The sequence below is a fragment of the Notamacropus eugenii genome, chromosome 4 (genome assembly GCF_028372415.1).
Source record: "Notamacropus eugenii isolate mMacEug1 chromosome 4, mMacEug1.pri_v2, whole genome shotgun sequence".
NCBI lineage: Eukaryota > Metazoa > Chordata > Mammalia > Diprotodontia > Macropodidae > Notamacropus > Notamacropus eugenii.
The window spans coordinates 150,937,336-150,950,846 of record NC_092875.1 but is presented as its reverse complement, the minus strand read 5'-3'; the positions used below and the strand labels follow the sequence as shown (position 1 = coordinate 150,950,846).

The following is a 13,511-nucleotide window of genomic DNA, read 5'->3' as shown; positions in this document are numbered from 1 at the left end:
GAGCAGAATCAACACTGGAAGCCAGGTTTCTGGACTCCTAGACCAGCGCTCTTCCTGTTACATGAAATTTCTTTATTTCTATCAATCACATCCAGCTCCAAAGAGAAAAAAGATGAGAAAAACTGTTCTCTCCCAGTTTAAATAAACTGTGTCCAAGGGTTTAGATTCTTCAGGCCAGAAAAACAGAGAACCAGCAGTTTAAAAAAAGGATTCAGTGCAATGATGTGCTGGAAAATGTTTAACGAATGACTCTCAAAAAAAGGTAATTGCAACACATTCAAGCTTAATCTACATTATAAACAGCCTGGTGGTGCCATGGGTAGAGGCCTAGGTCTAGGGTTAGGAAGGAATGAGTTCCAATTGGACCTCAGACACTTACTAGCTGTGTGACCCTGGGCAAGTCACTTAACCCCCGTTTGCCTCACTTTCCTCATCTATAAAATGAGGATAATAATAGCACCTACCTCCCAGGGTTGTTGTGAGGATCAAATAAGATAATAATTGAAAAGAGCTTAGTATACGATGCCAGGCACATAACAAACACTATATAAATATGAGCTATTATTATTGTTATTATTTTCTCCATTTTCTTAAGTCCTACCTTCTCTATCCCCTCTTAATGTCTTACCTTTGTTACTTATTTCTTATTTATCATATATATCTTTGTATGTATTTGCTCGCATATTTTCTCCAGCTTTAGATTGTAAGTTCTTTGAAGTCAAGGATTGGCTTTTGCTCCTTTTTGTATCCCCAGCACTTAGGATGGTGCCTGGCACAAGGCAGATGCTTAAGAAATATTGACTGACACACCTATCAGATTGGCCAACATGACAAAACAGGAAGATGATAAATGTTGGAGAAGATGAGGGAGAGCTGGAACACTAATTCATTGTTGGTGGAACTGTGAGCTGATCTAACCATTCTGGAAAGCAGTTTGGAACTATGCCCAAAGGGCTACAAAAATATGCATACCCTTTGATCCAGCAATAGGACTGTATCCCAAAGAGATCATAAAAATGGGGAAGGGTCCCATATGTGTAAAAATATTTGTAGCAGCTCTTTTAGTGGTGGCCAAGAACTGGAAATCAAAGGGATGCCTATCAACTGGGGAATGGCTAAATAAGTTGTGGTATATGAATGTAATGGAATACTCTTGAGCCATAAGAAATGATGAACAGAAAGACTTCAGAGAGTCCTGGAAGTACTTATATGAACTAATGCTGAGTGAAAGGAGCATTACACAGTAACAACCACAGTGTATAAGGAATTTTTCCAGTAGACTTAGCCCTTCACAGCAATGCAAGGACCTAAAAACTTCCCAATGGACTCTTGAGGGAAAATGCCTTCCACATCCAGAGAAAGAACTATGGAATTAGATCACAGAATGAAGCAGATCATTTTCTCTTGTGTTATATTTTGTTTTATTTTCATGGTTTCTCCCATTCATTTTAATTATTCTATGAAACATGACTAGAGTGAAAATATATTTAATAAGAATATATGTGTAGAACCTATATAAGATTGCACTCCATTTCGGGGAGGGAGGGGGTTAGGAGGGGAGAAGGTGGGGGAGGGAGGGGGAAAAAATCTAAGATATATGGAACTGATTGTAGAAAACTGAAAACAAATTAATTAATTTTTTAAAAATCAGAAAATAAATAAATGAATGTTGACTGATTGATCAAATTTAGATAATTCAAGCTCTGATTGATAGTATTTCCCAATTTCCAAAATGCTTACACTGAAAATTTAACAACCAGCTCTCTCTCTCTGAACTAGCATATCATTGGCAATATCTGTAGGCAACTAGTTACCTCCCTAAGTAAAGTAAAACTTACCTGCTGGAGCAGTGTAAAAAAGCGGATGAAAACTTCACTTCTCAAGATGTTTGGATCCATAGGGACTGGAAAGAAATGAACATCAATTGGGATTAGCATGGAAAGATGGGAGGTGGTTGGCCCTACCTAGCCACAATGCTCTCCTTTCACACTGTATCCTAGCCCAGACTTTGAGCATTTACTCAGGTGCTCTGGCAGGAATGGGGTCACCTCCAGTATGGCAGCCAGCTAAACCCAATCCCTTTTGTCTAAATGTTAAATACAGGGCCCTCCTACTCCAGGAAGATCTCCCTGAATGATAAACCTGAGAAATCACTCGCTGCCTACAACACTCACTTGAACAAGCCAATTCAGTTCAGTTTTCATCTGTAAAACGGAGATTATAACACATTGCCTACCTCAGGGGTATTGAGAGGGGACTTAAAACCATAAATCTAAACCTAGCAAGGACCCCAGAGACCATTCTAGTCTAATCATTTCATTTTGCCAATGAAGAATGCTTGGCCTGAAAGTCAACGAAAATCTCCAATCACACAGGTAGTAAGCACAGCTTACTAAATGGCACTGTATCCAGAGGCAGGGTTACTTCCACTGGACCATCCTGGCTTCTCTGTGAATTTTCCAATACTCTATTCAATTCAACTGATATTTCAGTGTCTATTACATGCAAGGCACTGTACATGTGAGTTATTTCTGAGTCTACAAGGTGGTGCAGTGGATAGAGCACCAGACCTACGGTCAGGAAGTCCTGAGTTCAAATTTGGCCTCACACACTCATTAGCTGTGTGACCCTGGGCAAGTCACTTAATCCCGTTTGCCTCAGTTTCTATATCAGTAAAATAAGCTGGAGAAGGAAATGACAGTCTACTCCAGCAGTCTGTGAGGAAAACCCCAAATGGGGTCACAAAGAGTAGGATGCAGCTGAAATGACTGAACAGCAACCATAAGAAGCCCCACCGAGTCATTCTATGTCATCTCCCACTATTCCTATTTAGAAATCTTTAGTCCAGACAAACAAATTTTGCTTCTCCTTTATCTTTGCTTCCATAGAATATAAACTCTTTGAAGGCAGGGACTGTTTCATTTTTGTCTTTGGATCCCTAGTGCCTAGCTTAGTGCCTGGCATATAATAGATAATAAATAAATTGCTGACTTGAATCAAACTGCCAAACACGCCACTGTCCACACTTACCTCCTCTCCCCACCACTGCCCAGAATGGTCTCTGAACTGTTCTCTCCTTCATTCAAAGTCCAGTTAAGGTCCTAGTTCCTCTGTGAGACTTTCCCCTGTCAATCTCAGTGATTACTTCTCCTCTAGTTATACCAGGGGGACCTAGGTGGTGCACTGGATAGTGCGCTAGTCTTAGAGTCAGGAGAACCCAAGTTTATTTCTTGATGTAGATGTGTATTACCTCTGTGACCCTGGGCAAGTCACTTAACCCTGTTTGCCTCAGTTTCCTCATCTGTAAAATGAGCTGGAGAAGAAAATGTCAAAACCACTCCAGTATCTCTGCCAAGAAAACCCCAAATGGAATCACAAAGAGTCAGACTGAAGGACAGCCATCCATGCTACTCTTGCCATCTGTACTGCACACCTTGAATTTAATATATGCTATCTCATGGTGTTATGTATCTTTCTGTGTCTATGCCCTGTCTCCCCAGAGAGACTATCATCTGCTTGAAGAGGAGAGGTTGTATTTCTTAGTTCAGTGAATCCCTCCCAAATGCCTAGCATAGCATCTAGCACACAGTAGGTGTTTCTTGCACACAATAAGTGCTTTAGAAATTTTTACTGGACATAATGATAAACTCAAGTTGTTGCTCCTTGTTTCTCCATCAATCTTCTCTATTACCTTCCAGGTGCCTTCTGTACAATCAACTCCAATTTAATACAAGCAAGTATAAAGCCTTCTTTTTTCATTCTCATTAAAACTTACTGTGAATTCCACTGCTCTGGCCCTCACCTGGAAAGTGGAAAGAAGGGAGGGAGGGGACAGGGAGGGAAGAAAGAAAGAAGGAAAGAAAGAGAGAGAAAGAGAAAGAAAGAAAAGAAAGGATGAGAAAGGGAAGGAAGAAAGGAGAGGAGGAAGAAAGGAAAGAAGGAGGAAAAGAAGATAGAAAAGAAGGGAAGGAAGGAAAGTGAGAAGGAAGAAGGAAGGAAAGGTAGGAAAGGAAGAAAAAAGGAAAGAGAAAAAGAAGGAAGGAAGGAAGGAAGGAAGGAAGGAGCACTTTTTAAAGTACTGTGCTAAATACTAAGGATCCAAAGAAAAGAGTGAAACAGGACATGCTATCAACAAACTCATGTTCTAATAGGTAAACAGGTCACACATAAGAGGAAACAGCATCACTGCAAAAATTTTAACAAGTACAAAGTTAGGTTTTAAATTTTTAAAAAATCCATACACATACCACTCTGTAGATACTGTTCCAGCTGATCCCTCCTCTCATCAGCCATAGATGTGGTCATTGCAAGATAATACTTTGGTGGAAAAGGTGGCAGGCAATTCCCAAAAACCCGTCTCAGCTGGAAGGTCACACAAATAAAACTTCGAATTTAGTACACTTCTGAGCCAGGTTTAAAAAAAACACATACAAAATAGTACGTACAAGCTCAGGGCAAAATTCATCCAAGCACTGAGTCTTAATTCTTGTGCCTGGGGCAAGAAAAGGAGGAGGAAATCATTTGCAGCTACCAGACAGATAAGAGTGCCTTAGTTTAGTTGTTGCATGGATTCTACAACGCTAAAGGATTAGCTGCTTCTTGGGAAGCAACAGAGCAGGTGGGCCAGAGGCTGGAAAATGACCACAAAAAACTGTCATAGTTTTCTAAACTTCAGCACCCTGAGTCAACACACCATTGCCTCACTCTAGTTACTTCTCAGCAAGTTCTTATATACAAATAGCCTTTTATTAGGTGAAAAAGTTAAAGTGATGGTGTTTGGACTTCCTCAAGTTCATCTTTTCTTTTCTTTTTTTTTTTTAAGACCATCAGATCACATAAGTATACCTGGAATCAAAAGTTTAATTCCCCCTATCCCAGCCTAATATAACACTTACAGGGCAGCTAAAAAAGCACAAGTGCTCTGATATTATTTTTACTAAACCCAATAAACAGGGTAGCTATATGACACAGTGGATAGAGCTCTGGCTTCCAAATCAGAAAGACTCATGTTCTTGAGCTCAAATCTGGCCTCAGACATTTATTAGCTTTGTGACCCTGGGCAAGTCACTTAACCTTGTTTGCCTCAATTTCCTCATCTGTAAACTGAGCTAGAGAAGGAAATGGTAAACCACTCTAGTATCTTTGCCAAGAAAACTCCAAACAGGGTCACAAAAAGTTGGATACAACTGAACCACAAAACTCAATCAATTCTTTCCTTGGTGGGCCCTCATCGACAAAGCTTCATGGTATCACATAGGGACTGGGATTCGGCAAAGTAGCAAAAGTAATTGAAATTGCATCTTTGATAAAAGCTTAGATACAAGATGCATTTATACCTTTTTTACCTAAAGGAAAAAAATGCACAAAATGCCTAGGGTCCCTAGAGAAGGGGAGGAGGAGAAACAGGGTACCAGCCTGTCACCTCTGAGATATGAACACCAACCTTGGAGTAGGATTACAGAATTCTAGATTTAGATCTGGATGATCTAAGAGGTCTAGACCTCCAAAGGTCATACATTAAAGGTCATCTAGTGCCACCTGCTTATTTTACAGATAAGGAAATTGAGGCCCAGAGAAGTTAAGTAATTTCTCTGAGATCACACAGGTAATAAGTGGTGCAGCTGCTACTACCCCTATTCAAATCTTTTCTACTTTTGTCTCATTGAACAAAATTTTAAGCCAGATATAAAATAATTTAGGCTGTATATAGGCAAGAATTAGAACTAAAATGGAAAAATATGACCTATGTATCATGTGTACAGTGTCCCAATGCTTTCTGTCATCAGACAGATGACTATAGCATATAAAAACAAAAGTGAGTGAGACAGCCTGGCATGTGTCCTTGGAGTCATGAAGACCTGGATTCAAGTCCTGCTTCTGGGTGACCCTGGGCAGCTCACCTCACCCCTCAGTGCCCCATTTCAGGAATTCTGATATTTTGAATGACTTTTGTTAAACCTATCTGCAACATCTTCTAGGCTACAGATTTCATGATGGTGGTTTTGTTTCTGTTACATAAATAAAAAATGAAGTACATTTTATAGGAACACTCAAGGAAATGAAAGGGAAAAGAAGTGAAACTGACAAAAGTCCCATATTTGAGGCAAGGGTCATCTGGAGAAACAACTAGAGATTTCTGGATTAAGAACTCTTCTAATATGATTCAAATAGAAATTTTAAAAAAATCTTTATCTTATTTGCATCCCATTATATCTTGATTAACTGATATTTAAAAGGTAATTGTCTGCCTCAGCATCTATTCATAAAAGCCACAGATGTTTCCCAAATTGACTCTAATCTAAGGAGCAGCATATAGTGCATGCATCAGCAAATTCAGCCTTGTTGTCAGGCTGGTATAGAACAAAGCTGCCAAAGACACCTCATGTGGGACAGAGAGGTCAGATACTAAGTCCACAATTATTCGAATTCCGATATTGGTTCCAACCAGAAATCCCTTCTAGTCAATCTTCCAGCTTAGGCTAGCTGCTCAAAATATTCCCAAGCACTACTCTCCACTACCAATACTGTATTGGTCAGAGTGGGAAAAAAGCAAACATCCTATAAATATCTGAGCGATTCGCTTTGCTTGAAGTCAATTATTAACTTCACAAGTTCTTCAGGTTTTCAAAACTGGAGAATTTTTCAGGGGTTTCAAAAGATCCATTGGTTTCACCTTCAGTAATCAGCTAGTTTGAGAATTCAGTTTAATTTCTCTTTCAAAGTTGTTTGACAAATATCGCTACTAGGACTATATCCCCAAGAGATCATAAAAATGGGAAAGGGTCCCACATGTACAAAAATATTTATAGCAGCACTCTATGTAGTTGCCAAAAACTGGAAGTCAAGGGGATGTCCATCAATTGGGGAATGGCTGAATAAATTATGGTATATGAATGTAATGGAGTACTATTGTGCCATAAGAAATGATGAACAAGAAGACTTCAGAGAGGCCTGGAAGGACTTATATGACCTGATGCTGAGTGAAAGGAGCAGAACCAGGAGAACTTTGTGCACAGCAACAACCACAGTGTGCGAGAGTTTTTTCTGGTAGACTTAGAATTTTGTAATAACGCAAAAACTTCTTATAAAAAAAAAAAATCCCAAAGGTGGTTCTCAAGGCAAAATGCCTTCCACACTCAGAGAAAGAAATATGGAAGTCACTCACAAAATGTAGCAGATCATGTTTGTGTATGTGTATGTGTTTATGTATCATGTTTTGATTTGTTATACGATTTCTTTCATTTGTTTTAGTCTGATTACATAGCATGACTATAGTGAAAATATACTCAATAGGAAAGTATATGTAGAACCTATACAGAATTGTATGCAGTCGTGGGGAGGGAGGGGGGTAGTGGGGGGTAGGTGTGGGGGGGATAAAATCTCAATTGTATGGCAATGATTGTTAAACATTAAAAAATAAAAAAAAAATAAAAATAAAAAAAAAAGTTGTTTGACAAGATCTCTGAAGGTAGTTGCTCTTTCAGCATTTGAAAATCATTTTTGTTACATATATTTCAATATAACTTAGTCTTTACTGCAAGATTTTCAAGAACAAAGATGTGGATATTAAAATCTCATTATAATACTTCAAGCTCACTGCTCAATTACCATAATGCCATGCTGTGCTGTTTGTATGAAGATAATACTATTGACCTGCCATCAAAAGGACATGTGCTGTGAGTGTCCTATTGACCATTCATCTGGCAGCAAAGATGGATCGTGCTGTTTCATTTTCTGTCCCCAGAATAATTGTTAAATCAGTAAGGATTGGGACTATGTCAGATCTACATTCTCTAGTTCCAGACACCTGAGCCATCCACACCAGCTCACCTCATGCCTCGTGTAACCAGAAGCACATTTTGGTGAGAAGCTAACTGCAAACATGTCATCTGAAAATAGAGTTTTTCATTGTCATCATCGACAGGTATTTATTGGGTTTATTGGAGAGGCAGCACAGGACAGTGAAAACAGAGGACCTGTGTTTAAACTCTGCCTCCAATGCTTCCTACCTATGTGACCTCAGACAAGTCACTTAATGTCTCTGGGTCTGTAGGGTCCCTCTAGGGTCTGTCTGTATGATCCAATCACTTCTCTTATAATAGGACAATGGGCTGGGAACACAAAGGAGCACAAGACATGATTCTTATCCTAAAGAGACTTGCAAGTTTAATTGAGATAGAATGTAGACATAGAAGGATAAATAGCATTACAAGGAGTGTAACTGAATGAGTGGTCCAGATATCAAGTGGCACAGAGAATGAGAATCGATTACCAAGAGTTGAGGCAGTATTGAAGGAGATCTCAGAGAGCAGGTAATTCTATAAGGAGGCATAAGGTTTAGACAAGCACAGATATTGAGAGAGGGATTTTTTTTTTTAAGAAGGGAGGAAAGCTTGAGCAAAGGTAGAGGGATAGAACTTCTCTTGACTTGTTCAGAGAAGAAGGAATGGGCAAGTTTGGATGAAATACAGGGTCTACCTATGTAGGGGAGAAGGTAGGGTCCAACTGCCAAGCCAACTATCTTGTATGAGGATTATGACCTTCCTACCAATTAGCACCATACACTGCAAAAAAAAAAAAGCATCATCTGCTGGAAATGTCAACATCTTACTTAATTGTGGGGGACTAACATTGGACCTAGTACTCACAAAAAGACAGACCTAAAACTAAATTTAGAGAGAAGGTTCCCTGAAATATCCCATGAGTTAGACTCCTGTTTCTATAAACCAGTGTCATGCTTGGTCTTAACACACACACACACACACACACACACCAGTCACAATATTAGATGCTCATCTTGCATTTATGGTCCACAATTAACTTTAGATCTTTTTGCCTATAACTTACTTCTCTACGTGTAATTTTTGTCATTTTCATTGGATTTTAGTGCTAGAAGAGACTTTGCAAAATATCTTAATGAGCTCGAGAAGGTCATGGTGAACCAGTATCTTTGCCAAATGGGGTCATGAAGAGTCAGACATGTCTGGAAAATGGATGGATGACAACAATAATATCTACTAGATTATGCTTTTCAGAAAAGAAGGGAAATGAGAAAAGAAAGAGAGATTAGGTTACTTGTCCAAGGTCACACAGCTAGTCATTAACTACACTGGGGCTAAAACCTAGGTATCCTAATTCCCAGGTCAGTGCTTTTTACATTAAACTATGGAAAAGCTTCCTCAGCTTTTACAAACTGCAGGACTGACATAAAGTCAGCATCTGTATCAATTCTCAAAGAGGAAACCATTACTAATGTTGAATGTTAAAAGGGAAGTTATTGTTTACACTCAAAATATAACTTCTTAAGAAAACTCCATCTTAAGAAAAGGCATGGAACTTCCCAACTTCAAATAAACAAATTTGCACATATCGGTGGAACAATTTAGTTAGGTGCCTAAATACTATGATCACTTCCAAAGAGTTACATGCACTTTTAGGTTTACGGAACATTTTGAGTAGACCCTCACAACAACCCTGTGATGTGGGTGCTGTTATTATCATCCTCATTTTACAGATGAAAAAACTGCAACTGTGATAAGTTCAGTGACTTGCTCAGGGTCACACAGCCAACACGTGTCTGAGACAAAATTTTCAGGTTTTCCTGACTCCACATCCAGCTCTTGGAGGTATATTCAGAAATGAGTGTTGTGTAAAAATGAAAGGCATTTAAAAATCTCATGTTAAGGGAAGACTCATTTGAATCTTTATTTCTTGTTCTGACAATTTTGCCAGCATTGAAAAGCCACTTAAGAAGTATGCATCCTGGAGGAATAGAAAGAGGAGAAATTTATACCAGCAAGACACAAGGAAGATGGATGTCCCAAAGTATATTGTCACTTCAGTACCCTGGAAAAATTGGGCCCCCCTGCTGGATACCTCATAACATCCATTTAGTATCCACAGGGTGCATGGTCAGTGTCATTCATTAAATGCCACTTAAATATTGCAAAGCTCCCTAATTTGGAGCTTCTAAAGCAGAAAAAGCTAGAAAAGGTGATGGGGCAAAGGTTTACATACCATCTCTCTTTTCTTTTGTCTCTAGATGGGATGAGAGGCACCTCACAACAGTTCCCCAGTAATTTTCTTTTCTGAAGCTACTGGTTATGCAGAGACCTATCCAGAAATTCTCCAGTGCTTCCTTGAAGGTAGTCTATCTACTCCTCAAGTTATGTTACTAACTGATTACAGGTATACGCTTGGATGCTGCCCTACTATATGACCCAAATCCTTATCAACAAACACCATTAAGTATCTATGACTTGTAGAGAACTGATCCAGCCTCTTGACTCCCACATTCCCAGTAACTATATTTTCATATTATTGGCATCAAAACATTCCTAGAACTAGTCACATACATCTTAGTCAAAAGCACCTAATAGTATTTCAGTTTTCTGAATCCACAATTTATACATCACTACCACAAAGGACAGTACCACTATTCTCATCACCAAATACACTTCATACTAATGTATTTTAAATTGACTTCCAAAATCAATAAAATAAATGCTTTCTTTAATCAATTACCCCAGTTTATTCAGGTTTTTTTTACCCCACCAAATTAGGAAAACAAAAAGACGATAGGCAATCCTAATCGAAATAAACATCCTTCCCAACAAAGTAAGGTAATTGCCAAGAGCCTAACTGTCATCCTGATCAGTCATTCTTTTTGGCTTGAGCTTTCATACTTGCCAGTACTTGAATACTATGAATATGACCACCGGAAAACAAAAAATAAGGACACACCTGTTTAATAGGAATCAGCTTAAGGAACTCTACAGAGGGAGGAAGATAAACACCGAAGTATACAAGGTGCCAGTTTGGGGCTGTATTATCTGCATGGAGAGAATTCAGTGAAGGAAGTTTGCTCATTTAAAGAAGGGGCATATCTTCCATGGGTGAAGAGGGTGCAATGGGAAATCTAAGCCTTTAAAATGAGGTGTGTCCCAGGAGTAGAAGGAATAGAGCACAGGCCTGAGAATCAGAAGTCTTGGGTTCTCTTCCTAATGTAAATACTCCTCACCAACCCAGATAGAGCAACCCTGTACACACCTGGCTTCCTAGTACTTTTTAAAGCCATTACATTCACTTATTGGACAGAAGGTGGCCAGGATAAACCCAAGCAGGTTTGAGAGGTCATTTGAACCATTCACACTATTAAAGGAGGAAAGGTGGATATGCGCGCTTTGTATATCTTGAAAGTGTTGCATAAATGTCAGAGAAAATTAGAGGACCTAGATTGAAATACCCCTCTGCCACTCACTACGAATTTGACCTTGGGCAAGTCACAATCTCCTCTGCCTCTGTTTCTTCATCTGTAAAACAGCCAGATTGAATTAATGGCTTCTGAAGTCTCCTATTCTAGAGCTGTGATTATGCCTCTCTTTTACAGATGAGGAAACTGAGACCTGGGGAAGTTATGGTTTTCCTCAGGTCACACAAAGTAGGCAGTAAAGAAAATAAATGTTAGGTCGCAGTATCAGTATCAGCAAATGCAAACTGACCGTGCCAGTCAGGAGGGATATGACATTCCGTGCCCCAAGCTTCTCCTTCCCCACCCACCTCGTGCTTCCCTGAGGGGAAGGCACGATTCCTCTATTTCAGTAATTGAGTTCAATCCTCAGAAAGATTCCTGGCCGAAGAGACGCTGCCTCTGGTTATCCACCCTAGTTCTTGAGCCCTTGGGTATCCACTTATATCCTCTCTCCCCATCTCCTTCCCACTCCCCACACCAAGGCGAAAAGGGGAGTCCCATACCCATAGACAAATTCCAATCCCCTACTATTTGAAGGTTCCTGGACTATAAGAAGGCGTTCTGGGACACTGGATGCTAGCCCTCAGGGGACGCCCTTGTTTCGTGAGACCCTTGGCTCCCCACGAGCGCTTACCTGCTCGTTCCAGCGATGCAGTTGACTGTAGCGCACCTTGCAGAAAAGGAACCCTTCCAGATACACTGAGTACAGCTGAAATCACACAGACACACAGACAGACAGACACACAGACAGGCAGTGTGAAAAAGAAGCGGTGAAAAAGAAGTCAGGTAACCTGGTTCGAATTGCTTGCATCTCCCCCTAGTCCCAGGATCCACGTACCACGTAGCGACCACCCAGTGTGTCCAGCCTCTGCTGAGACACTGGGATGCTGAAATGCATCTTCATGGTTCTTGGCGGAGTTGGCCGACGATGCCAAGGCTGAGGTTCGCGTTCCTTCTTTTCTCTGGGACCCTGCGCGGCACCGAATGCCTGGGAGCCAGTTGCAGGCTTTGCATGCTCACGGGAGGGAGGAGCGGACCTTTCTTCTCCTCCCCTAAGGGGAGGGGGTACTCGCCAGGTGATTCGGCCAGGATTGGGCTGAAGCTCCTCCTCTTTTCCCCGGCCTCTGTCCTCAAGACATTTGGAAGGAAAAGGTGGGGTGGGATCTGAATCTGAGGCTGGCAAGGCTGTTGTTGCGTCTGCCCCTGAAAAATCAGAACTCCGGGGAGCTGTTCAGGGCAAAGAAGGCGAGAGCATGCTGATTGCCGTCCTCATCTATCTCCCACTGCTAAACAGACACAGTCCCTGAACCCAAGCAAGGTCCAATCTGATCCGATCCAACAAACATTTTTAAAAATTCTTTTGCCTTTATTTTATTGTTTCGCGATGTCTCGTGAAGTCATTAGCTTCTACTTGTCCAATTACAATTTTTAAAAAATTAATTGATTTATTGTTTTCAAAGTTCAATTTTATAAGATTTTGAGTTTCAATTATTTTTCTCCCTCCTTCCTGCTTCCCTTCCTAAGATGGCAAGCAATCTGATACGGGCTATACATGTACAATCATATTAAACATATTTCCACATTAGTCATGTTGTGAAAGAAGAATCAGAACAAAAAAGGAAAATCACAAGAAAGAAAAAAAAGAAAACAGAGCACTTCAATCTGCATTCAGAATTCCATAGTACTTTCTCTTGATGTGGATGGCACTGTCCATCACGAGTCTTCTGCAGTTGTCTTAGGTCACTGTATTGCGGAGAAGAGCTGGGTCTGTCAAAATTGGGTATCACACAATGTTGCTGTTACTGTGTACAAAGTTCTGGTTCTGTTCACTTCTTTCAGCATTAGTTCATGTAAGTTTTTCCAGGTTTTTCTGAAATTCACCTACTCATCATTTCGTATGGCACAATAATATTCCATTACATTCATATACCACAACTTATTCAGATATTCCCCAGTTGGTGGGTATCCCCTCCATTTCCAATTCTTTGCCACCACAAAAAGAACTACTATAAATATTTTTGTACATGTGGGTCCTTTCCCATTTTTGTGATCTCTTTGGAATACAGATCTAGTGGTGGTATTGCTGAATCAAAGTGTATGAACAGTTTTACAGTCCTTTGAGCATAGTTCCAAATTGTTATCCAGAATGGTTGGATCAGTTTACAACTCTACCAACAATACATTAGCATTCCAATTTTCCCACATCTTCTCCAACATTTATCATTTTGCTGTTTTGTAATATTTGCCATCTGCATTTCTC

General features: G+C 40.1%; 1 protein-coding gene across 2 annotated transcripts in view; it reads right to left on the bottom strand.

Moving 5' to 3' along the window:
- Nucleotides 1-12,452, bottom strand: part of SNX31 (sorting nexin 31) — an 86,460-nt gene extending 74,008 nt beyond the window's left edge. Inside the window, exons 1-4 of one of the 2 annotated variants that reach the window (XM_072603391.1) lie at nt 12,090-12,452; nt 11,886-11,960; nt 4,248-4,362; nt 1,839-1,903 (exon numbers count right to left, since the gene is read on the bottom strand). In XM_072603391.1, coding sequence (XP_072459492.1) covers nt 1,839-1,903; nt 4,248-4,362; nt 11,886-11,960; nt 12,090-12,155 — 321 coding nt within the window. In that variant the 5' untranslated portion in view covers nt 12,156-12,452. The remainder of the gene's footprint in view (nt 1-1,838; nt 1,904-4,247; nt 4,363-11,885; nt 11,961-12,089) is intronic. The other variant, XM_072603390.1, reaches the window with a different exon arrangement.
- Nucleotides 12,453-13,511: the final 1,059 nt, after the last annotated feature.